At 51.9% G+C, this 25969-nt stretch overlaps 1 protein-coding gene across 1 annotated transcript; it reads left to right on the top strand.

Moving 5' to 3' along the window:
* The first annotated feature begins 1886 nt into the window (after nt 1-1886).
* Aif1l (allograft inflammatory factor 1 like) lies at nt 1887-23482 on the top strand. The gene is made up of 6 exons (XM_021152600.3): nt 1887-2021; nt 2170-2231; nt 13689-13755; nt 16886-16927; nt 21445-21607; nt 22545-23482. Exons 1-6 carry the CDS (start codon nt 1991-1993, stop codon nt 22630-22632), a joined length of 453 nt encoding a protein of 150 aa, XP_021008259.1. The 5' UTR covers nt 1887-1990; the 3' UTR covers nt 22633-23482.
* The last annotated feature ends 2487 nt before the right edge of the window (nt 23483-25969 follow it).

Below are 25969 nucleotides of genomic sequence, written 5' to 3'. Positions count from 1 at the left end.
CATTGATGGATGGTCAACCTCTACCCACTTGAGCCATGATGTACAGCAAAGCGTGGTCCCAGCATCTCTAGTGGGCGGAGACCAGGCTTCCTAGGAAACAAGTCTCAGGCCTGCCAAGTGACTCATGGTATGTTCATGCCTGGTGTATGCAGAGTCACTCAGAAGGCCCAGAGGTGGGGCTGCTCATGACAGAGGGGAATGCCAGCAGCAGCTGAACATCTGTCTAACTCGGCAGCCAGCTGAGCAGTAGAACTTGGGGTGGCCCCTGTCCTATCCCACTGAACAGCCAGGAACAGCTGTGGAGCAGTCTTCTCTGAGGTGAAAACATTCCTTCCTGTAAGGGGGCTCCTCAGGCAGAGAGGTAAACAGCCCAAAACAATAGCTTCAAGAGCTCCCTGAAACTGAGCGGATTCCCCAGGCCCCTTCCTGCCAGCCTCAGCAGAACCCAGCTGCAAGAAGACTCTCAGACAAGTAGAGCTGCCTGCTGGTTAGACTAACTGATGCCCCGGGAAAGGAGACTCTCCATCCAACCTGTCGCACTGTCTGTAGACCCTGCGGGCTCCAGGTTCCCAGTTTTGTGAGCTGTCACCCATGCTGGGGGGTGGACTTTGGCAACACAGCTGTCTGTGAGTCATTTCTGTTTCTGTAAGTTAACTCTTCACCCATATTCTTGTCAATAACCCTAATAAAGCTCACTGGGTCACCAAGCTGGACTCGGGTGATATCTGTAATTGGATCTCTCGTGGGTTCCCAAACTGGGGTGAGTAAACGTGTGTGTTGTATCTCCTCAGGAAAAGTTTGTCACACAACAACAGCTAACCCAGCTAGCGGGGACCATGGGCAGCCTGAGACCAGAGCAATAGGGCCCTGTTCTGAGTCCAGTTCCTGCCTGAGCTTTCAGAGGGAACACTACCATGCAGGCTTTGAACTCCCAAGCCCTTGTGGGCCTACCTTCTACAGTGCAGTCCCTGCTCCTGTTTCTCCTATTCTGCTGCTTAGGGAGCTTGTGTCAAGTGCCCAGCTTCAGATGAATGAATGCATAGTGGGAGGAGCCTAAGAGCAGGAGCCCTGCCTCGCAAGCACCTTTCTTCCCGTTAGCCCCATAACATTCTATCTGGACCACTGGACTCCCTGTGTGAGCTTGGCTACCTGTCCCCACAGTCAGCAGGTCCCAGTAAGGAGTGTAGACTTAGAGATAAGTCAGGGGAACAGGGATTCCTGGATCCCCCTCTGGGAGTGGTAGTGGCTCCTTCCCATGGTTAGGACAATCTTGATCTGTGCCTGTGTCCACAATGTAACAATTGGAGGGAGACCCTGTCTCTAGAAAGGGTCTCTAGTCTGTTCAGGTTGGACATTAGAATTCATGATCTCTTTCTTTACAAGTCCCCAGTTCTTGCATGCCCACCCTGGCTTCTCCTCAAGTCACAGACTGCTTCTTTACCACCCTAGAGGACTCGTGTCCCAGTTTCAGCTTCCAGACTTTTCTATCTAGTAGGCATACCGGTACTACTTTGTAGTTAAGGGAAATGACACAAAGACCAAGTGTCAGGTACACCGTATTTGCACCAACACACGTATTTATCTAAGATATTGGTGTCATAGTGGCACTGCCAGGCAAAGGTGACAGTAAGGTGACAGCCTCTATTGGCACTTGATCTTCACAACCAGCTCTGCAAAGTTCTTAGTGAGATGTGATATTGTCTCTTCTGGTGATGGGGAAAGAGGGCGTTCCCATCTTGCATTTTCCGCGTCCTCCAGCAGAGGGGCGGCGGCGGGCTAAGCGTCCGGCTAAACAGCGGGCTTTGATGCCCCGGGTGCGCGCGGCCGCGGGGAGGGGGGCAGGAGGCGGGCCGCCGGAGGGGCGGGGTGTGACCGGCCGCGAGGTCCCTCCGCCCCTGAGTTCCGTCGCCACACGCCGCCGCCGAAGGTCTGGACCAGACGACTTTTCCTCCCTGTTGTCCCTGGCCTTGTCCGGAGTCGGGCTCATACCATGTCGGTCGCACTCAGCAACAGGTTCCAAGGTAGGCGCCTGCTGTCCCCGCGCTGTCCCGCGCCGGACGTTCCTGGGTCGCCACCTGTGTGAGCTGTGCGGCGAGCGCGGGAACTCGGAGGGGGCGCGTGGCCCAAGTTGGTACCCTAGCTTCCCCGGCGACTCTTTGTCTCCCGCAGGAGGGAAGGCTTTCGGTTTGCTCAAAGCCCGGCAGGAGAAGAGGCTCGAGGAGATCAATCGGGTAAGCCGCGTCACTGCGTGGGACAGCGTGCGGGTCCCATGCGCCGCACTATGCCACCCCTTCCCCCCAGACAAAATCAGCCCCTTCCTCCCCTATCCCTGGCCTTCCCCGATTGCATCCCTGGCCCCTGCCGTGTGGCCTCCAACTCCAGGTAAGTCCATTCCACCCCTTAGTTCTCTGCCTGGCGTCTCCAGTTGCAAGTTGTAACTCTCGGACCAGGGAGGTGGGGCGGGTGAGGGAGCCCGCTGGGGACCGCCTAAGGGGTTTGGCGCCAGGAGAGACCCCAGGGCCAGTGCTGTCTCCATAGACCCGCAGAACTTAACACTAGGAGCTGGCTAATGCTGACATTTCCCTGTTGCCTCCCACCTCCAACTCCAACACACAGCTCTTTGCACCAGCTTTTAGAAAAGTTGCCCGAGGGACTGTTTTTTATTTTTATGCCGGTCCTGGGGAAGTTCTAGAAAGAAATCCTTCCGCTGCTGCCAGACACACAATAGCAGCTCCGTACGTTTGCTACTGAGCGTGTAGATCCCAGGAGATAAGGAACGGTGTCAGGGCCTCCTGGATTGGCAAAGCACAGAGGTGGCACAGCCTGAGGCTTTAGGGTTCCCAGGATCTGTGTTCAGATGTGACTGGTGTCTCAGTAAAAGCTTCTCGCTTCCTGCAGGGCCACTTTGTGGGCTCAGGAAAGCAAGGAGCCTGCATCTTCTGGGGTCCAGCGCTAGGGAGAAAGCCCGCGAAGTTAGTCTCTGTCTCTCTGTCTCTCTCTGTCTCTCTGTCTCTCTCTGTCTCTCTCTGTCTCTCTCTGTCTCTCTCTCTCTCTTCCTCTACCGTGTTGACTGAACTTAAAGAGTTTCTCCATGCTAGACAAGCACTCTACCCTAGAGTTGTTAGTACATCTGGGCTGAGGTATACCAATTGATATAAGGGGAGGCATTTCTTCTTATTTGCCCCTTTGGTCCCTGGACACCCAGAGTGACAAACTCCAGGCCCCTGTCGAGGAGCTGGTAGGGTTAGCACACTAGAGGTCACTGGAGGTCGTTGGAGATGCGAGGGCTGTGGTCCTGTTGAAGTGTTTCGACCTAATTCCTTTATTTCCACGGACTGTCTAGACCCAGATAGGTGTCTCTTCCCGTCCACCAGCTTCAGGAGTCCCTGTAGGGCTCTGGGCCCTCTCACTAGGACCCTTCCCTTTTCCCTTGGGGCTTGTCATAGAGCATGGTCTTGGGGGGCCCATGTGCATATAGCTGGGCTCAGATCCCAGGCCTGATGGACTTCTCCAAGATGCCTCAGTGCTACCCCAGCCTTGGCTGCTTTTGCTTTCTGGACAGGAACCTGGGACCCTGACCTCATACAGTCCCCGGGGCCATTTTGTTAAGAAGGTTCTGAGCTAGCTGACTCCACTCACAGCCAATGGGACCCTAAGCCAGAGACAGCTGGATATGGACATTAATTAGATGACCTTAGTTGAAGAGTCAGAAGAGTGGAGATTTGGGGCTTTCTGTTCTTGGGGACGTACGCAGGTGAAGGCTTGGGATGAGAGGTGTTGGAACAGGTAGCTCAAAAAGGGGAGTGGCAGTACTGATGCTGCAGAAGGTGGGCGAGGGAGAGCTGTGATCTAACCACTGCAGGTCTTCAAACACCCAGAGAGGGCAAGCAGCTAAGCCAAGGCCGCACGGGAGCCACTGACGCAGCTTGCTTGCTCTTTTCTGTGCTGTGGATGCCGTTTTAAGATCTTCCACTCGAGCTTGAGCTGCCATTGGGCCGGAGTATAATCCAGAGCGTAGGTCCCTAGGTGAGTAAGCTGGACCATGCAGCTGCTCCTGCATCACAGCAGGCCACGGTGACTACACCGGCATTAGAGCCAGGAGGCAGGCAGCCAAGCACTGGCTCTGTGAGTTCCATCGACCTGCTTCCTTCACCCCTCCGAGCCTCCTTTGCCAGCAAGAGATAATAGTAGTGATTTTTTTTTTAAAGCCAGATGCTGTGTGTGAAATGCACAGAGTTGGCGGCTGTCATGAGCATCGTCATTTGCTTGTGTGAGGGTTTCAGGTATAGGGAGTAGGCGTGGAGGTGTGCCAGGGACATACCAGCTGGGCCTGACCCTTTGGAGTCCCTGCTATATTCAGTGGAGGACAGTAGATTCAGAGTGGCTCTGCTTGAAGGTCCCAGCCTGATTGACCCATGGCCATGGCTGTAATGACAGATCCGATTGTCTTCCATCGGAGTACACCTTCTCTGCCCTACCTGGTCTGTAAATTCTAGGGTGATGGGCTAGGCTGGGCTGAGCAGTGCCTGTTGTCCCCATAGAGGCAGGAAACCATACAGGACATGACTTTCTGACTCACTGCATGGGGGTTGTGTGACCAGCCACCTGTTGTGCCATGAGCATGGACACCACCGGCTGCTGTCTGGCCCAGCTCTGGGAAGACTTTCTGGACCAACACTCCAGTTCTCCTTGGGGCTTTCCCTCTCCCATGAGGAGGCTGTTTGTGAGCAGCAAGGTCGCTTAATCTTAGCCATTGCTATCATAAGAGAGACAAAGTTGAATCCTCTGGTGGAGCTGGAGGACCCTGAGGGGGAAAGGAGGCAGGAGGGCTACACATACTACAGCTTTTTAGGGGTTCATTCTAGTTTCTTCTTTATAAATTGTTTTTTAAAATCCCATTATGCTATTCATGTATACGTGTGTGTGTGTGTCACACAACACAGGCTGTATGTGAAGGTCTGTTTGCAGGAACTGGTTTCCCCCTTCTATCGTGTATGTCCCAGGAATTGAACTCAGATCATCAATCAGGCTTAGCAGGCAGGTCCCGTAACCTCTTAAGCCATCTCAAGAGCCCCATTTTGGTTTCTATGATTATTTTCTGGCCCCTTGTGGGTGCTGGTTCTGCACCAGGCATGTTGAATGCTCCCCGTTAACATTGTGGGGTGTAAGTACTGTTATTCCCATTTCACAGACTAGCCGGCTCAGGGAAGTTGAGTTAATTGCCTGAGGTTAAACAGCCACAATTTACCCAGAGGTGGTGGTGTATGCTTGTCATCAAAGCAGCGTAGGAGGCTTGAGCAGGAGAGGTTGTGAGTTCCAAGGCCTGCCTGGGCTACAGAGGGAAACCTTGAATCAAACCAAACAAGATGAGGAGCCAGCCACAGTGGGACTCAGATTTTATATGTGTACGCATTTGCTTCAACGCTGTGCTTCAGTGCCCCCTTTCGTGGACACCCAGCCCCCCTCCCACACTGTGTGGTGTGTATGTGTCAGCACCACTGGAGCAAACTGGACCAGGCAAGTGCCTCCTACTCCCTCCACATAGCTGGCATTCCCCACGCCCTGATGGCATGGTAGGTGACCCCAGGCCAGCCAGGCCCAGCCTTATATGGCAATGGGAGAAATTTCCTCTATCTTCCCATAGGAACCGAGAGAAGCTGCGGGGCTGGGCTGGCTACCCCTCAGAGTGCCTGTGGCCTGGGGATGATCTGGGGCTGGGGGGTGGGCTACAGCTTGAGCCTGTGACTGGCTGGGATCTTTGCACACACAAGGATGTGAGCATGGTGATAATCCATGCCTGGTGCTCACCATGCATCGGCTCACAGATTCGCCTCAATGGAGCACTCTATCACACGTGTGCCAGGCATGCAGAGAGAACCCTGAATGTCCTTCAGGGGCAAGGATGATGATACCCATCATAATGACGAGGAAATGGCCTGCCCAGACTACTCGGCCAAGGAAAGGGCAGAGGCAGGATTCAGATGAGGTCTGTTTGACTCCAGACATCACCCGTGGCCTGCTCTGGCCTTAGTCCACCAGGCGGCTGCAGCCTTGTAGTGACCCAGGCCTTCCTTGCTTATGTAGGATAAGGATCTCTGGCTATTGTCCCCATGTCTCAGCCCTCTTGGGTCAAATGAAGGTCACTTGTATTCTCTGTCCCGTTTAGGTGCCCAGTGGTTATCTCAGTACTCCTTTGCCACCTGGGAAGGGGGCTGGGATGATGGAAGATCTCTGTCCAGAGTGACTGTGTTTCCTGCCTTCTCTCTCAGCCACGTGGGGCCTTTGAGACTTGACCCAGGAGACTATGCCGGTGTGCCTTTCCCTGTGTCCCTGGCAGTACTGCTCTGTCCTTGCCTGTTGGCATTGAGGACACCCGTCTCTCTTGCTCTCCCCTTAATATATTATAAAGGAGATGGTGATAAGGGGTCACGTGGGCCTCTGGGGATTCAGTGTCCCCTGCAGGTCTGGCCAGTTGTGACCTTGCTGTGGCTATGTCACGGGCAGCTGGAGATGGAATTTCTGTGAGGTCTGTCTGCTTTATGCGTGTGGTCACTGGGTGTATTTCTTTAGCTGCCCCATCTACTGGCGAGGACACCGTGTCCGGATAAGGCCCCAGAAGGGAATGTGAGCCTGTTGTCTTTGTGGGTACGTGTTACAGGTTCCTGCTGCTCGCCAGGCCAGGGCTGTGGCCTGGCCCTGGCCCTTTTGGGAGCCTGTGGAGTATGTCAGAGTCCACAGGCTCCCAGCATGGTGCTGCCTATCCTTGGCATCACAGGGCATCGGCCACTGTTGGCTGGCTTCTAGGGTGGCAGTGTTTGCTCAGCCAAAGGGTCTGCTGCAGCCTTTTCTTCTTATGGTGGTGCTGGGGATTGATCCCAGAGCCTCAGGCATTTGAGGCAGTATTCTACCTGTGTCCTCAGCTGATGTAACTGATGTGAAAAGACAAGCCTGGAGGGTCAGGATCGTACTTGTTTAGGAAGGGGGTTGAATCAGAGCTATGGCGGGAGACTCCGGAGGCCCCACACTGCATGGGCCTGCCTGCCTTTGGTGCTTTTTTTGTTGTTTTGGTTTTGGTTTAATTTTGAGACATGGTCTTGTGTTACCCAGGATAGCCTTAAACTCGCCTTGTAGCTGAGGATAGACCTGAACTTCTGATCCCCCCATCTGTGCCTCTTCAGGGCTGAGACTGCAGCTGAGGTCCACTACATCCAAGCTGTTTGTAAATCCTTAAGAAACTAATGCCCCGCCTTTGAGCATTTGGGATGGGGCTGGAGTGGCGGGAGAGGGACTTTCTTGTTTGTCTCAGGTTGTTGACCAAGGCAGCCTGGAGCTAGGGTGGTGGCTGCCAGCATTGTTCCCTGGGGCTGAGACAGGAGCACAGCTCGGTAACAGGTTGACAGTTGTTTGAGGAAAGAGAAGCTTGCCTTTGAGGAGTGGTATCCAGAGGGTACCCCTGGGGGTCTTCATGACATCATGTCAGGGCAGAGAGAGATGTGGGTGGACCCTCTCTTGTACAGCATTCTGGGTGTGACTGAGGGCGGGGTTGGGTGGCTGACACTGGACAGGAAGGCCAGCTTTATATATGCCTTCTTATACACCACGAAGGGTGTATATCACGGTGACCTCATTTTATAAAGGAGGCAGCTGAGGTCCAGTATAGAAAATAAGTCATCCAGAGCCACAGAGCACTGGGGATAGAGGGCCTGGGACAGCACCAGGCAGCTGGACCCATTCCACCCCTTTCTCCTCTTAGCCCTTTGCCCTGCACCTGGAACCCACCCATTATGACTATAGGGGGCTTGGTCCCTCTGGGGCCTCTGTTTCCCCAGCTGTTGGCCAAGGAGCACAAGGCAGATGCTGAGCTCCCTCTGGGTTCTGAGGTTAAGTGGACATGTTAATTCTGCCCCTCCCAAGCCTCCCCAGGGGCCTTATAAACCAGATTAGCACTTCAAGCTTGTCACCTCATGTTTTGGCCTCTCGAGTTTCCTGAAGAACTTATCTTGGGGGATAATGGTCTAGATTGGGAAAGGACATGGGGGTACCCCTGAATGGGGGCAGGATCTCCTGAATAACCTGCTGCCTCAGGGAAGGTGACCCCTACCCTACCCCCTTTTAGCTTCCTTCTCCCTGAAACTTGTGGCCTGGCCACCGCCACCTTGTTGGAGGCAAGGAGGAAGCTGGGATGGCCCAAGGATCTAGACCCTGAGGGAGGTGCAAATCTTTTGTAACCATGAACTAGTTCATCAGCCCTGCCCAGTTCCTCATCGATCTATTAAATGATGTAGCTAGAAGAGGGAATAAGAACCCCTCACACCCCCCTCCCTCCCCATCCCCAGGTCAGGCAAGGTTGATTTTTGAGAATCTGGCTAATAACAGATGGTGGTCTCGGGAGCAGGCGTGACAAGCCGACACTACGCATGTCAAACTCCCACCAAGCATTTGGTATTGACTGGTGGGTAGTCACTAGTTCACACTAGCTCTCAAGGCAAGCCTAGGAGATAGCTAGGAACCTGAGGCACAGACAGCGATGTGAGTTTTCACACGGCTACTAAGTGAATTAGCCCAGGCTGTCCGACTCCAGCTCACACTTGTTGATCATTTTGCTCTTCTTTCCACTATCTGGGCTAACAGCTATCTCATCCCACAGCCTTGCTTCAAGGTCCAGCCCAAGGGTACTGCTTCGGAGCAAAGCTTCCCCCAGAGGCTGGGCAGGGATGTGGGATGGGGGAGGGGAGGTTCTTTAGGGAAGGGAACCTGGACTGTGCTTGAGCAACAACCGAGAATCCGAAGCCTGGAGCTACGGAGGAAGCTGGCCTTTTAGCCATTGTGTTTCCTCCCTGCCTGCACACCTGTCTCCTCTGCCCCGAGCCAAGGACACAGCTGTCCCAGCCCAGGATCACCTACCCACACATGAGTGGGTCAGCTGCTTTTCCCACCCTGGTCACTCTGGTGGCTCGAGCACCTGTCACTGTTGGCTCCCAAGGAAGATGTGAACCCATTCCCGGAGTCCACTCCAGTGTCCGTCGCACACAGCCGCAGCTCTTGGGAAGCTGCTTATTTCTGAGAGAAGTGTTTAGGAAGTGGCGCAGACAAATGACAGGCTTCTGTATTCACTGAACACGTGTGGATGGGTGCGTGCCTGCTCTGTCGGCCGCTGTCAGCTGCTGGGCATCTTCTGTATGTTACCTTTCTCATGGCTGGGACAAAATGTGTGATAAAAAGAAACTTAAGGAAGGGAGGGTTTGTCTTGGCTCACAGTTTTAAGGGATGACCATCCAGGTGGGGAAGGCCTGTCCGGGGCTGCGAAGCGCTGGGCACGGGACTGTGGAAGCGCTGGGCATGGTGCTTGTGTAGCTGGGACACAGGGGATTGCTAGCATTCAGCTTGCTTTCTCCTCTCCCCTGTCTTCTTTAGTCTAGGACTCCAGGTACCCTTGGGACAGTCCTGCTGGCATTCAGGGCAGGCCTTCCTCTCTGTTATCTCTCTCAGGAAACCCCTTCAGTTCTTCTCAGGGCTCTGTTTCCACCATGATTCCTGGCTGACCAGCCAGCATCAGAGGGCACTAGCTGATAAGCATATCCTGGGACTCACCTCTGCACACCTACTTCCTTGGATGGCTTCTGCTCTTCAGCTGTGGATGGGGGTGGGGTGGGGGATGGGAGGGGGGGCGGGAGGCCAGCTCCTCAGTGCCAGAGCTCTTTCCCAGTTCAGCCACTTGCAGGTGATGTGACTCAGGGGACATTGCTTATCTTCTGAGTCTCCATCATCCTCTTCTTCCCAAACCCTTAACTCTGCGTCCTCACAGGGGCGGCTGGGCAGTGGGCACTGTCAGGGGAAACCGTGTCAGGGACCGTTTGTTCTGTGGGATGGAAGTATCAGAGCATGGCCAGGTAGATTGGAAGTGGAGGCAGATTCATGGACAGGCTGCAGTGTTTTAAAATAGGGGAGTTTGGGGAAAGCTCTGTGATCAAAGTCTTGAAGTGAGAATGCCGCAGATGTGTGGAGGAAGTTCACTCTTGGGGGACAGGGCCGGAGCAAAGGCCCTGGGATAACAGTGAGCTCAGCAAACAGGAGATAGTGTGGAAAACAGGCCAGGATGGTGGAGGAGCAGGAAGTGAGATGGGAGGGACACATTCATTGAGTGATACGTAAGATGGAGATAGGTGCTAAAAAATGCTTCCTCTACATAAAGGAGGTCACTCCCACACACCACTGTCCCCAGCCCTCACACACCCGTACCCTGGCCCAAATAAACCCCTACTCCCACCTACACACCCCTCTCCTAACCCCCACACACCTCTGCTGCATCTTCTGAGAGCCTAATCAGGAAGTCCAGGGAGAGGGAGCCACTTGAGCCTCTTCTGCAGTGTGTGCCTTGCCCTTGTCCCCAGCCCTGCCAGACTGTCCAGTTGATCTTGTGTGGTTTGTCTCTAAGAACAAGGACTGGGTCTTTCCCTTGAACCATGTATACCTGGTAGGAGGTGGAGGCCAGGATGTTAAGGATAGGCTGTGGTGGAGTGGAGCTTCTGCCTAACTACATAGTGTGGGTGCAGGGCATGCATGCCCTTTAGTTCTCTCTCCTAACGTGCTACATGCTGGTCTTTTGCCTGGTGTGTTTGTGTGTGTGTGTGTGTACACGTGTGTACAGATGTGTATACACATGTATGCATATGGAGGCCAGAGGGGCTGTTGAGTGTCTTCCTTAACCACTCTCTACCTTGTTTGTTTGCTTGCAGATTTGTTTGAGACAGGGTCTCACTGTATCTCTATGTAGACCAGGCTGGCCAACTGCCTCCCAAGTGTGCTGGGATTAAAGGTGTGCACTGCTATGCCAGGCCTCCACCTTCTGCTGTTCACTGTACCTGGAGAGCATCAGTTTGGTCAGATTGGCTGGCCAGTGAGCTTCAGGGATCCTCCTGTCTCTGCCTCCTCAGTACTGAGATTACAGGTGTGTGCTGTTACACTTGGGTTTTACATGGATGCTGGGGGTTGAGCTCAGGCCCTCAAGCTTGCGTGGCAAGCACTTTTGGAAATGTCTCCTCCGCCCCTTGCTTATACTTTTGTGGGCACCTCTCCACAGAGGGCTTTACAGGCATCGGTGATGTGAACAAGACACGACAAAACAGTGAGTTGGATGTGAGCTCAGTTAAAATTCAGAACTGATTACCTTTTGTGCTCAGGGTAACTGTCCGCGGACATTGTTTTAAAAGCCTTTACTTAGCAAAGGGAAAACTTGGCCACCTAATTAGGGTCCCTCCCCTTTTAATACCCCTTATCTTCACTGCCCCAAGTCTGAAAGCCACTGACCCAACGTGCTCCTCAATGGACACGTGAGGTATCCAGGACCCTGGGGGGTACTTGGTTTGTTGGGGTGACCAACAAGTATGAATTGTTCCACTTTTGGTGTGGTAATGGAAAGGGGTGGGGCTTGGCAGAGAGCTAGAAGAGGGAGCCCAGAGGAAGGGCCACTCTCTCCAGAGCCATCAGAAGGGGGACAGCTCTAGCTTCTCAGGAAAGAGCATTCAGCTCCAGCTAGCTTGAAGCTGGGGGAGCCGGCTTGGTCCTGGGGCTGGGCCTAGAATCAATTATAAATCTTCCCTGCATTTCCCCAGGGCTGTGTGGACTAGACACCGTCCGTGACCCCTCTGGTTGAGTTCTAACCTGTAAAATCAGAACCTGAGTGGCTGGGGCGATTTAATAAGATAACCTAAAGCTGTTCTCAGTGGCTGCTTAGCCAGGTGACTTCTTCTGAACCCAGGCAGGAGAGGAGCCACCTGTAGGTGGAACCTGAGCTGCAGAAGGGTCAGATGGAGGTCACTTAGGGAGTTGCCATTTCTGTTTATCTGGTTCACACGGCAGGCGCAGAAGGGAGCTCTCCAAATGTGTGCGTGCAGGCTGGTTCCGTTTAGTGGGAAATGACATCAGGAACTTAGATACAGGTTGATTGGCACATTTTTATCTCTGTGTGATTAGGTACGTGTGTGCATGCCTGTGTGTGTACACGTATGCACATGTGTGTAGAGGCCAGAGGACAACCTCGCTCTGGAGTCGTTCCGTCAGGAGCTTGAGACTTGGAGCTCAGCAATTCCGCTGAGCTGGCGGGTCAGCAAGCCCGGAGACGCTCCTACCGCTCCCTCAGGAGTGCTGGGGCTTACACGCTCACGCTGTCCTATCTGGCTTTGGACTTGGTCCTGGGCATCGAACTTCGTTCCTCATGCTTGTGTGGCAAGCACTTTACTGACTGAGCCATCTCCCCAGTCCCCTTAACCATGTGGACTCTGTGGTTTTAGGATGGGAACTTTATCCACCTCGTTTCACTGCTCCCTGACGCCTAAGTGTAGCACAGGGTGCATCCAGGCAGTGGTCCCTGGGAAAATGCCCAGTGAGTGAATGGATGAGGAGACAAATGGCAGTGTGGTGTCATGAGCACCATGGGAAGGACTAAGTGGTTCACAGACTGCAAATGGTTGGATGGGAATATTCCCGCTGTGTCCAGATACCTAGCTCGCTACAAACTGAGCAAGCACCCTGATACTGCCCAATCAGGTACAAGCACATAGATAGCATACTTTTTTTTTTTTAAGATTTATTTTTATTTTATGTGTATGAGTGTTTGCCCACATGCATGTCTGTGAACCACAGGCATGCAGTGCTCATTGAGTCGGAAGAGGTCATCAGATTGACTGGAACTGTGAGCTGCCATGTGGGTGTGGGGAACTGACTTTGGATCCTCTGCAAGGGCAGCCAGTACCGTTGACTGCTGAACCATCACAACAACTTTTCATTGCTGTAATTTTTAGTCAGACTCTTGATACGCAGCCCAAGTTGGCCTTGAACTTGCCATCCTCCTGCCTGAGCTGTGCAAGTGTGGGAATAGCTTTTTAAGAGGAGAGACCAGGAGTGACGAGCTCCCACACTCTGCATCTCTCAGGGCTGTGGTGGCTTAAGTGTGGAGGAGCTCAGCAGGATTTCTGACTGTATGAGCATCAGTTTCCTCTGGCGTGAGGGAGGCATGGAAATGGCGGCTACCTCCTAAGGCTGCTGGGAGATGTAAAAAGAGAGCCAGTGTGCCTGCGATCCAGCTACTGTTGTTTGGATCCTCCCTGTAGCTGCCCGAAGGACCCATCTGGTTCTGGGAGGACTCAAATATGTGTCTTCTGTGGCTTGTGAAGGAAAGCGCGCTAGGGATTAATCCTCATCTGACAGGTGAGGGCGGAGGCTGAAAATGGCTGATTCATTCAGTCAGTTTCTGGTCAGAGCAGAGGTAATGTTGCCAAAGCCACTCTTGCCTCCCATGTTATCTTTGCAGACTTACTGAGTAGTTCAGCCTTGATGCTCACCAGGTGGGGAAGGTAATGGTCCACCGAGCACAGAGAGGTCATTTGCTGAGGACACATACCTTAGAAATGAATGGCAGCCTCATCAGCAGTCTCTGGGAGCTCACAGCTTCTCACATCCCGGGAGCTTGGTGTCCTGGGGACAGTATAGGGCGCATTCCTGAAGGTGTTCAGTTCCCTGAGTAGAGCTCTAGTAAGCTCTGCCCCTAGCTGCAAAGAACACCTACCACCAGGCTGACTGTGAATCTGCCTAAAGGCTCAACAGGAAGCTGGCATGAAACCTGCCTGGGGTTGCTTCTAGGTGACCTTTGCCCCCAACCCTGTCTCAGTACTGTGGTCTCACCCCTATAGGAGTTCCTCTGTGACCAGAAGTACAGTGATGAAGAGAACCTGCCGGAAAAGCTTGCAGCCTTCAAAGGTGAGCCAGGGCTGCTGGCCCAACAGCCCCGAGAGAGAGAGAGAGAGAGAGAGAGAGAGAGACAGAGAGAGAGACAGAGAGAGAGAGAGAGAGAGAGAGAGAGAGAGAGCTGGCTGCTCCCTCAGCCCATAGCACACAGGCTCCCATGGCCCCACAGGACTGGGCTGCAGCTCTGATTCATCCAGAATGCCCCACTTCCCATAGGGCTTTGAGTCAGAGGTCCCCCCAAAGAGTCAGGAGCAGGCCCTTTCTCCTTCCTGTGTCCCTGTGGGCCCCTGACTGCCGGCTTGCTCTGGCCCTACCCCTTTGTCCCATGGCTGCCCAGTGTGGCTCAGGTTGGCTCCTATTCGCCACATCCAGGCCCTGTGCACTTCCAGGGCCCCAGCACACAATCTGCCCTTTGTGAGCAGTCTGTGCATGTCCCCCTCCCTGGTGGAGTCTCTCAGGAGCCCCTGTGGAGAATAGACATTTGTGTCGCTACAGTGGGGCAGGGGGGCAGAGTTTCTGCCCATTGAATCCCAACAGCACGGGATGAAAAGAAAACAGGGCCCAGGAGCCTGCGCAGGGAGAGGGCAGTATAAAGGTTCCTCTGTTCGGGGCCCTGGTGCTTGGTCCTCCGCCAGTGGCTCGAAAGGAGAGGAGCCTGGGCACACAGGAATGGGCAGACCCACCTTTCCTGTGGGATGCACTTGGGGGATGGGGACCCTGGACTTTGCAGAGGTTATCCAAGAGGTCCCATGCCTCTCCCAAGTGTTTGCTGTGCTGGCATCCTTCCCATTCCAAGGTCAAGTACCTGTCAGTGTGCCTTGCCTGCCTCATCTGGTTCACAGCACGATTGTGCTGGCCAGGACTTAGATGGCAGTCATATTAAAAATGGCCAGCAGGTGCTGAGTGTTGGCCCATGTTCAGCACTAGCTGACATGCTCTGTTGAGCCACCCCCATTCCCCACCCTTAGGAGGCAGGCAGATGGTGAGATCACTCATTTATAGACAACAAACTCAGGTTTGGGGAGGCAGAGGGGTCACATAGCCCACTTGAGGCAGAGTTAAGATTTGAGCCCTTGTTAATGGGTCTCCAGAGCCCCAGATCTCAACCTAGGTCTGTGTTTTCTCTACATGGGGTGGGGAGCGGGGCAAGCCTGCAGGAGATACAGGCAAAGGATGCTCAGGGCCCACAACTCATGGGGGCCTCTGGGAAGCAAAACTGCTCTTGAGGTCTGAAGTCCCATCTTCAGTGGGAGGTAAGGCCTGGTTTGTTCAGCCGGTAGTCCTAGTGAAACAGTTTTGTTGGAAAAAGAAAGATACAGAGGTCCTCAAGCCATCCATTCCTCTGCTCTCCAGATGGCTGTTCACTGGGCACCAGGCCTGGGGAGTCACATGGGACCAGACCTGAGGAGTGTGTGTGAGCGTGCCTGTACAGGAGCAGGGATAAGTACAGAGCAAGGAGAAGCCAGAGTCAGCAGGGTGCAGGGGCCTGGTGGAAGGTGACGTCCTTGGGACTGTCTGAGCACCGCTGGGAGGATACTCCAGGCTAAGAGACCAGCCAGGTGGGGTGGAGGGGAACAGGGTGCCTGGAGCGGTGAATTAATTATTAGTTAAACCGTTTTGGCATGCCGCACTTGCCCGAGAGCTCTCTGGATTCACAAATGAAAGACATACACACACCACCTAATTTTGATATGCCTTGACTAGCTCAAAGGTCGGGCATTTCTAAACCTCCCCAAGGCTAGCACACACCCCCTCCAGTATTCCTGGCATAACACCTTCTAAATCTTATGTTTTATCTTTGCTGCGCTGTTACCTTCTGGACAGCCCCTCCCATAGGGCTGCATTCTGTTTCCACCTACATTGCTGGATGCTTTCTTTCCTGCAGCTCTTATATCTGATCTCTCTCCTTCCGAGTCACAGCAGTTCTGTTCTCCCCCCTTTCTCCTTCTGTCCCGTGCCAGGAATATTGTAGAGACTGATTCTTTTTGAAAGAATTCAATCTAGTAATGGCAAGATGGCTCAGCAGATAAAAGCACTGGTCATAAGACACCAGTGACCTGAGTTCGATCCCCCAAACTCATGAAAAGGTGGAAGGAGAGAACTGACATGGCAAAGTGGCCTCCACACACATGCATGCCCAGACACATGAATCATACACATGTAAACACACACATACACACACACAAAGTCAATCAAGGGCTGTAGACAGTTTAAGCAGAAGTTGTTTTAACAAGGCTAAGCAAAGCAAACATTTCAAAGAGGGATTGGAGTGAGCTTTTGCTTTGTTAGACTAGAAAGAAGTTTTGATGAAGGTGATGCAAATCATAGTAGATCAGATTTCCATTTTAGGGTATTTCGTCCCATGATCCTCTAGAAAATCCCAAAAGGGAGGCTAGTGTCTATACCACGTGTATTAGTCAGGGTTTTACAGCTGTGAACAGACACCATGACCAAGGCAAGTCTTATAAAAAACAACATTTAATTGGAGCTAGCTTACAGGTTCAGAGTTTCAGTCCATTATCATCAAGGTGGGAGCATGGCAGCATCCAGGCTTGTCATGGCTCAGGCAGAGCTGAGAGTTCTACGTCTTCATCCAAAGGCTGCTAGTGGAAGACTGACTTCCAGGCAACTAGGATGAGGATCTTATACCCACACCCACAGTGACACACCCATTCCAACCAGGTCACACCTATTCCAACAAGGCCACACCTTCAGATGGTGCCATTATACAAACCATCACACCACGATATAGCAATATTATGACGTCTGGTCTTTCGAGCATACATACCCTATGTTAGTGTGTGTGTGTTGGGGGTTGGGGGTGTGGATTCCCTTGTACAGCGGGAAGCAGGAACAACCAGGCTGGAGTATCTAGAATATTTACCCACAAAGGAGCACTGTGGCTGTCAGGACAGTATATCACATGGTAGAGTTTTCCTTGTGGCTAATTCTTGCCTACCTGGTATCAGGAGAAGTTTTTTGGCTCTTCCAGAGACAACAGCTAAGACGACAGGACCCTTGGGCTGGGGAGGATATCAAGGGTTCCCCAAGGGTTCAGTCAGCCCTTTCTAGAGAGTCACTGGGCTCTGCAGGGAGAGCTGTGGCTTCTAATCTAATGGCAGTTTGTGCTTGTGATTTTCAGAGAAATACATGGAGTTTGACCTGAATAATGAAGGCGAGATTGGTGAGTGAGGCCTTAGTGGTGGAGAAGGAGGATGGGAAGGAGGCCTGAGAGCCAAAGAATCCTGCTGCTCTGGGGAGGGGCACTGGGTGAAGCTGAAGAACACCCAGATGCATGCGGTCCTGATGGTCCTGGTGGTCAAGCTGCCTGACACTAGCAGCAGGAGACACCAGGGAGTGACTTCTACTAGGGGGCAGCAGGAGACACTGGGGAGTGACTTCCACTGTGGGGCGGGGGTGGTGGGACTGGGATCTTGATTCACACAGCAAAAGACAACTTCACAACGAGTTGCTACTATTTATTTACATATTTGTATGTAGTGTGTGTGTGGTATGTGTTAGGACAATGTACAGGAATCTGTTCTCTTCTACCATGTAGGTTCTGGGGTTTGGGGATCAAGCAGGTTGTCAATCTTGGTGGCAGATACCTTCACCTACTGAGATGTCATGTCAGCTGTGGGCCTCTTTCTTCCCTCCTTCCTCTCTCCCCCTTCCTTTCCTCCCTCCACCCTCCCTCTTTTCCTTTTTTTTTTTTGAGACAAGTTCTTGCTATGTAGTTGTGTCTGGCCTGCAATTCATGGAGACCGGCCTGCCTGTAGATGTGTCTTCCGACATTGCCCCTTCTTCTTAACGTCTGTGTTTGAATTCATGTTAAAACCTTTTAATACGCTCCAAATTCAGTTCATTAAAAATAAAAAGGGTGGCTCAGTGATCAAGGGGGCTTGCTGCTCTGGCAGACAGCCTAGATTCATTTTCTCGCACCCTTGTGGTGGTTCCCAACCCCCAGTGACTAGTCCCAAAGCATCTATTGCTCTCTTCTGGACTCTGAGGGCACTATGCACATAGCACACATAAGAAACCCTCATACACACAAAAATAAACACATCTTTAAACAATTTTTAGCTTGGTGGTGGTAGTGCGTATCTTAAGTGCACTCAGGAGGCAGAGGAAAGCAGATCTCTTGAGTTCAAGGCCAGCCTGGTCTACAGAGTGAGTTCCGGGACAGCCAGGGCTACACAGAGAAACCCTGTCTTGACAAACAAAAAGGGAGAAAGAAAGAAAGAAAGAAAGAAAGAAAGAAAGAAAGAAAGAAAGAAAGAGAGAGAGAGAGAGAGAGAGAGAGAGAGAGAGAGGGAGGGAGGGAGGGAGGGAGGGAGGGAGGGAGGGAGAAAGGAAGGAAGGAAGGAAGGAAGGAAGGAAGGAAGGAAGGAAGGAAGGAAGGAAGGAAGAAAGAAGGAGAGAAAGAAAGAGAAGGAAGGAAGGAAGGAAGGAAGGAAGGAAGGAAGGAAGGAAGGAAGGAAGGAAGGAAGAATATGGAAGGGCTGGAGAGATGGCTCAGTAGTTAAAAGTGTGTTCTTTTTTTCAGAGGACCTGAGTTCGGTTCCCAGAGCCGGCATCAGGTGGCATTCCAACAACAGTAACTCCAGCTCCTGGGGTCTCCACCTTCTGATGGTCTTGGTGGGCACTGCACTCATGTGCACACACACACATACACATAATCTTAAAAACTACAATAAAAAATAGTAAGGAAAAAGGACAGCAATGGAAGAATTATAGTTAGAGAGAGAGAAGAGAGAGAGAGAGAGAGAATGAGACTTATACAAAACAAAAACTACCAAGAAGGCTGGGTTTGAGTAGCTTAATAATTGCTATCTAACAATGTTTTTGCATTCTTCTTATCTGAAGAATGTGTCTTCCTGTAAGTGAGATTTTACAGGGTTTTTGCAGACTTTGCGGACTAAAAAGAGAAAATCGTAGGTCACAAAGGTCAGCGGAATTCTTACCATGTGTATGTAGGTCACTAGGAGGTCGATACTCTTTCTGACTGTAAACAGGGATCAGGATCTTGTCTGGGAGTCTTTTCTCAGAACAGACAACAGGGTGTGCTGGTATGGTTAGCTTCAGAGGCCACACAGCTAGCCAGCTGTTCCATGGCTCTTGTTAGGAATCTCCCAAGGACGGAAATAGTGTCTCAGCAAGCCGTCTTCACAACATTTTTTCTTTTGTCAGTTGGGTTAAGATTCTTGACTCTTTGCCAGTAAGGGACTTAAGGGCCGAAGGGCTCCTCGCCCTCCCTGTACCCCTTCATCCTTTATCTTTCTGTTCTGCCAAAAGCCAAGCCCACTCCAGGTCCTTCCATCTCTTGGCCTAGCTCTACTGCCTGGGCATCCTCATGGTACCTCCCTTCTGGATTCCCCAGCCTCTCATCCCAGAGCCTAGAGCTCCCTCCAACCAGGCCTGCAGACGCTGCTTGACTCCTAGACCAAGGAGCTAGTGCCTCGTTCTCCCGGGTCTGTTTTGTGCTTGCTGTTGTCCTGTAGTGACAAGGAGTGTAGACAGTAACTGCCTCTCACCTCCAGCAGAACACACTGCTTCCTACCATCAAGGTGTTGTTGGGGTGACAAAGGCACAGAAGACCAGGTAGGATGCTCTTGACCAGCAGGGCCGAGCCATGATCCAGGCTGCTCAGCCACCCCCAGTTTGCGGATGGAAAACCAAGACGTCTCAGAGAAGTGAAAGGCTTTGGTGGGCTGTTGATGTTAAGATGTGGGCTCAGGCTCAGCCTTTGCTTCTAAACGAGGTCTCTGTTACCCTGCCCCTACCCTGGATGTTCCATTGTATAAATGGATCCAAATGCACTCAGCCAACACTTGAGTAGCTACTGCCATTTAGAAGTTTAGATTTTAGATGATTTCATGGTTTTGTTTTTGTTTTGAGAAAGGACTCATGTTAGTCTAGTCTCCCAAGTGTGGGGATTACAGGAGTGCACCAGCAGGCTAACTTTATACAGGGCAGGGATGGAACCCAGGACTGCATGCATGCTAGGCAAACCTACCAACTGAGCTACATCTTTGTGTGTGTGTGTATGTGTGTGTTGTTTTCTGGACAAGGTTGACGGACAGCTAGAGTTACACAGAGAAACCTTGTCTCAAAGAAAAACTTAGATTACATTTATTATTTATTTGTTCATGAGGAGGGGCTGCTCCACTATGGCAAGTGTTTGACAGAGGACAACCAGAGGGAGTCAGCCCCTCCTTCTACACCCCTCGGGCTCCAGGGATCAAACTCAGTACCTCCCTCCGGCTTGGCTGCAGACACCTTTCCCCATCTGGCTGACTGAGCTATCTTGCCAGCATGTTATTTTAACTGTTATTGATTGGCTCGTGGCCACCATCTCTTTAGATGGATCTGGTGCCCTCACCAATGAGAGAGGCACAGTGGGCCAGGGCACTCGGAAGCTCCCTATAGAGTGTCCTCTAGGAGGTCTTGCCAGTGTGAAATCTGGTGGGCAGCGCGTGAACCCTGTGAACTTTGCCACGGAGAAGCCTGGACAGCCCTGCAGCTTCGAGTCTTGTGCAAGTGTGGCCCACCTCAGGCCTGCTCACCATCCTAGGGCCTGGCCCTGCCCACTCTCCTTTGCTGATCCATTGTTCACTGTGAACAATCCCCAGGAAATAGCCCCAGGAGCCCTGAGGTCAGGCGGGGGCTCTGGGGTGGGGTGACTTTTTTTGGTACCTCCCTTATTTTTCTTCTATTTTGTTCTTTTGTTGCGTTTCCTGCTCTGAGGGATAATTTTGGCTCCCTGTCCCATCGCCCCTAGGGAGAGAGTCTTAGAACAGCTGAGTGGAAGTGGCAGGTGGCAATGGTCTCCACCATGGTGTGCCAGAGAAAGTTGGACTTTCAATGCCTGGGGTCAGGCTAAGTCCCAGGCACCTTGGCTAACCCAGAACACCTGCTGGGATAGCATCTCATTTATCGCATCTGCTTGAGCCTAAAAACCAACCATTTCTTCTTTTTTCTTTTTCATTCAAATTGTTGTGTGTGTGTGTGTGTGGGGGGGGGGGGTACACATGTACATGTGCGCCTGCCTGTGTATGGCTGTGTGTAGAGGGTAGAGATCAGCACCTGTGTATGTGTGGCTGTGTGTAGAGGTCAGTATCTGGGGTCTTTCCAATTGCTCTTCCCTTTAGTTTTTTGCTTACTGATTTGACGAGGCTGGATCCTCTTGTCAGTCTCCCAAGCCCCACGATGGCAGGCTTGTGCCAGTGCCTGAATATTTGCTTGAGTTCTGGGGCATTGAGCTCAGTTCCTCCTGCTTGCAGTACAAGCCCCTTACTGACTGAGCTGTCTCCCTAGGCCTTCCTCATTATGTAGCCCAGGTTGGCCTAAAACATGCAGTGGTCCTTCTACCTCAGCCTTTAAACTGCTGGAATTGTAGACATGTGTCACCCGTCATCCCACAGAGCTGAAGCAGTCCTCCCCAGGACCCCCAGTCAAGAACAGCAAAGTTTGAGTGCAGCCCGTCTGACTCAGAAGCCCAGGTGCCACCTGCTGGCCTTTACTGCCTCTGAGGAAAACAAGGAGGTCTCATCCCTCCGTCCCCAGGGAGTCACCATTGCTGCTGTCTACAGGGAGAGATGGTCACTGAGAATTGTGTGTGCAGCTGTGAGGCATCCCTGGCTCCCTCCAGGGCCTCAGGGTCCTGTCTCCACTCAACAGATCTACTTTTCCTCCTGGCAGATCTGATGTCTTTAAAGAGGATGATGGAGAAGCTGGGGGTCCCCAAGACCCACCTGGAGATGAAGAAGATGATCTCGGAGGTGACAGGGGGTGTCAGTGACACCATCTCCTACCGAGACTTTGTGAATATGATGCTGGGCAAGCGGTCAGCTGTCCTCAAGCTGTGAGTACCTCTTCACCCAATGGGGTCTCAGAGGCAAGGACACCCTGTGTGAGTCAGCGGTCCTCAGGCTGTGAGTCCCTCTTCATCCCATGGGGTTTCAGTGGCAAGGACATCCTGTGGGGAGAGGCCCCGGGCTCAGGGCACCTTACCCATACCCTAGTTGGTGGATTGTTAGTGGTGCTACCTGTTGCATGAGGAGCTTGGGTTTTCTGGGCCTGTTTTCCTTAGAAGAGATTAGCATGGCAACCCCAAGATCGGGGACTTCCCCGATCAATGACCAAAATGATGGTAGCACCAAATCTCTCTCTCTCTCTCTCTCTCTCTCTCTCTCTCTCTCTCTCTCTCTCTCTCTCTCTCTCTGTCTCTTTCTTTGTTATGCATGTGGTCTTGTCTGGCCTGGAACTCTCTATGTAGACCAGGATGGCCTGGAACTCACAGAGATCTATCTGCCTCTGCCTCCCAAGTGCTGGGATGAAAGGTGTGGGCCAGCATGGCTGGCCAATGGTGACTTTTTAAAAGATCTGATGGGGGTTGGGGGGTTAGCTCAGTAGTAGAGCACTTGCCTAGCAAATGCAAGGCGTTGTGTTTGGTCGTCAGCTCTGGGGAAAAAAAAAATCTGATGGTAATTTGGGGCAGAACTCTGGCCCAGCCCACCCTTCTCCAGACACTTTGGGTAGGGAAGGCATATGGCCTAGCAGCTGTAGGCTTAGAGGGTTGTACTTTCTTCCACCTTGGACTGGCTGAGCAGTTGGGGTTGGGGAGTCCCACTTCTATGTTGTGCCTGGTTTTTCTTCTGTGAAGTAGGATCACCAACCCACCCCTTCCACACAGCTAGCCCAGGGACATTCTGTTGAGGATGCTGCAGAGGGAAGGCTGGGGAGCTTTCTGTGTGAGGGGAGGAGTCTTGATCCTTTCCTTTCCTTCATCTCCAAACCAGGGTCATGATGTTTGAAGGAAAAGCCAACGAGAGCAGCCCGAAGCCAGCTGGCCCACCTCCAGAGCGAGACATTGCCAGCCTGCCTTGAGGACCCACCCGGACCTTCCGGGCTGCCATCCCTACCCCCGCCTCTCCCTCTGCACTCTGCCATCTTGGCTCATTGTGTTAGGTCTCCTGGCTTATGCCCCAGTGGACTCACTTTTTTTTCCCTCTATGTAAGCACATGTTACCTGACTTAATGAGGCTGGGAATCCCGAGCCTCAGGCCCCTCTGCTCCCTGCTGCTCTGCCCTCTTTATACAAAAGAGCTGACATCAAACCAAAAACTGGAGAGGGCAGGGAGGCTGCAAACCTCATTCCCATGTTTGAAGAGGACCTGACCATCAGTTTATCTTTCTAGGTTTCTAAATTAAATTCAGGCTGCAAGCTGCTCTCGGAAGATCCAGAGCAGGCACAGAGCTCCAGGGTTCCCTAGTGTCCTAGGGACATGCTTCCAGTGCTGCTGGACCTTCTAGCAGCGGCCACTCAGTGGCTAGACCCACAACTGATTCCCTTTTGTTCTTGCCCCTGTCCATTCTCAGCGACATGACACAAGGTGGGGAGGAAAGAACAACCTTTGGGTACTTCAGAGGAACCAGAAGGAACCGCTCCTTTACGGACAGCTCAGAGGGACAGTGGCATGGCACTGTCCCTTGCTAGAGCAGTAGAGGGGTTTTGAGGCAGAGGTGAGGTCAGTGGTGTGGGAGAGTCCTACTTTCAGGGTGGATGCTGAGGGCACCAGGGTAGAAGTGGAGTCAAGTGTTGAACCTCAAACAGAGAACAGGCTGTCTGATTGCACAGTGCCCCCAATCCAGCTATTTACTGTCCTGCCCTACTCACCCCTCCCTTCACTCCCTCAGTTATTTATCGAGTATGTATTACAAGCTTTAAGTTCTCTTGCTTTGTCTCCATGTGTGCTATGTCCAACTCCCAGCTCCCTTTTCAAATCCCTCAAGTCCTGGAGCTTGGGGATTAGACGGAGGTCACATGGCAGATTTTAGCTGGGCCAGTCCTTCCATTTCACTGCTGGCCTCCAGGGGTTAAGTGCCTTGCTGAAGGTCGGTGGGGGCTATCAGAGAGTGTGGACTGGAGACCCGCTCTAGGCTGGGTCAAAGGAAAGGGTAGAGAGCAGCATTTCCCAGCCTGATACTTGAGGAAGGTGTGGTCTCCACGGAACACCTTGGGTCAGGACTCACCCTCCTGAGGGCCTCCAGGTTGGCAGTGAGATTTCAGTAAGCACCAAGCCTAGCTTTGCAGATTGTCTTCCTTACAGCTTCTTGACTGGTCTTCAGAGACCATTTCCAAGAATTCATGCAGCAAAGTATGAAATGTCTTACCCGAGTGGGGAACCTCAGCCTTGACCCTGCTTGTGTTCTGGAACCATTTACTCTGGGCACTCGGGACAAGACAGTCACTCATCAAACATATTTATCAAGCACCTGCTCAATGACACGAGTTCAGTGAAATGGACTGATGCATGAAATTTATGTCTGCTGGGGAATCACTCCCAGCCAACGACAGTATGATATGGGGGGGCGGGGAGGGGCAGTGCAAGAGGTGAGTACCATGTAATCCCAGGGATTCCAGCTGGGCTCATAATTTGGCAAGTGTCAGAGGGGCCTCTGTAAAACCTTAAGTGGAAAAGACAGGGAAGCGTTGAGCTAATGTGGTTTTCCTGTGGCTCTTGTGCCACAGTCCAGTACCCAGGGTGCTGTTCCCACAGCAGTGAGAGAGAGAGTGAAGCAAACAGGGCATGGAATGGTTAGCTCCAGTTCATCCTCTGGTCTCAACCAGTTCAGTGCAGGGGAGAGATCATTTCGCTACAACTGGCTGATTTTCAGCCCTAGGAGCTGCTTCAAATGCACAGTCTAGTTGAAGTTTAAACCCCAGCATTCCTCCCTATAAATATAAAATCCTGTCTACCCTCACCCCATCCTTTGACTTTTTTTTTTTCTTTTAAGATTAGCATCTCTGTCCCCATTTCCTCCTGCCTTCCTTCTCTGAGCAGGCTGGGACCTCGGACTGCATTGGGTCCCTATTCTATGTGACAGAGGAAGGAAGAATCAGCCGGCTCAGTGGGCCCACAACTCATGAGCTTACATGCCACCTCCATAAAGGAGTGCGCCTCTGACCTCTGCAGAGCACCGAAAGAGGCAGTGGTCGGAAGATCAATCTATGGGAAGACTTAAGAATAACCCTTTAATGGAGGAGTTGGCATATATTTGAAGTTGTGTCTGTTGGTTCCAGGGTTTTTAACCTCTCTAGTTAAGGGCTTAGCTTTCTTGGGACATCGGCTGTCTTATTTCTGAAAAAGACCAAATGTAACTGGTGTAACCAGCAGTTTGGGGATTGCCAAGTATGGCTTTGCCCTGTGACTCAAAAGATGTTTGTAAGGTAGATTCGGGTGAATGCCATTATTGTGTGCATGTGTGTATGTATGGATGGGATGTGGTCTCCTGCAGACTGAAATAAACTAGAGCAATTTATCAGTGTCTTTGTGTTTCTTGGGGACAGCTCTGGGCTCAGTAAATTCAGAAGAGCTAGTTGACAATAGGTACCAAGTAAATGAGTGTGTCCTGGGTCTCCCATGTCCCAGACAGACAGTTGACTTCATCTGATTAAGCCCAAGACCCAGGTCTACTGTTATCATTTTACAATGAATAGAGGCTTGCACCCATGCAACTTGTTGAGAGACTGCATCTGACAGAATGTGTCCTCTGGAGCTGACCCACCAGCTCCAAGTTAGGAACCTCTACTTTTATAATTCTTCTCCAGAAATGTCTTCAACATCAGTCAGTATACGCAGATCTGAATCTTAACCCTTCCTGGCTGAAAGCTATTGGATAATTTAACTGCTTTGTGTGGAATTCTCTTACACATTTTTTTCCAGACAGGCTCCCATGTAACTCAGGATATCTAGAGATTGCTATGTAGTCTAGGAAGACCTTGAATTCCTGACCCTCTAATCCCCAAAAGCTGAGATGATAGCCGCGCACCATTTGCGATGTGAAGTGGATATGGCTTATGATCTGAAACGATTGCCTTGAAAGCAGTAAACAAAACCGATCTTTTGTCCCTTTTCCTCTCCGTTTTTAAAAGGGTTCTGCACCGGCACACAGTGCAGTCCACCCGCTAACCGAACCTCTCTGTCTGCTCTTTCCAGCAAACAGTTTCAAAGTTCCTAACTTCTCTAAGTTCCAAGCTTCTATAAAGCCCTGCAGGTTAGTGCTACCCGGAAGCATCTAGAGTTTCGGGATGGCAGAACGTGTGTCTCTCTAAGGAAGAAAATTAAACAGCGAGGCTGCGCACGCAGCATCCAAAGGAAGGCGGACTCCGGCCCGCGCCTTATGGCCACACCCACTGCCCGGAACCGGCCAATGGGGCCTT

The sequence above is a fragment of the Mus caroli genome, unplaced genomic scaffold (assembly GCF_978045245.1).
Source record: "Mus caroli unplaced genomic scaffold, Mus_caroli_1 scaffold_2, whole genome shotgun sequence".
Taxonomy (NCBI): domain Eukaryota; kingdom Metazoa; phylum Chordata; class Mammalia; order Rodentia; family Muridae; genus Mus; species Mus caroli.
The sequence above is the reverse complement of the archived record's forward strand: the minus strand, read 5'-3'. Positions and strand labels throughout refer to the sequence as shown.

Coding starts and splice junctions, on each gene's coding strand:
- Aif1l (XM_021152600.3), top strand. CDS start 1,991: ATGTCGGTCGCACTCAGCAACAGGTTCCAAG. Junction 2,022..2,169: donor ACTCAGCAACAGGTTCCAAG/GTAGGCGCCTGC, acceptor TGTCTCCCGCAG/GAGGGAAGGCTTTCGGTTTG. Junction 2,232..13,688: donor GGCTCGAGGAGATCAATCGG/GTAAGCCGCGTC, acceptor TCACCCCTATAG/GAGTTCCTCTGTGACCAGAA.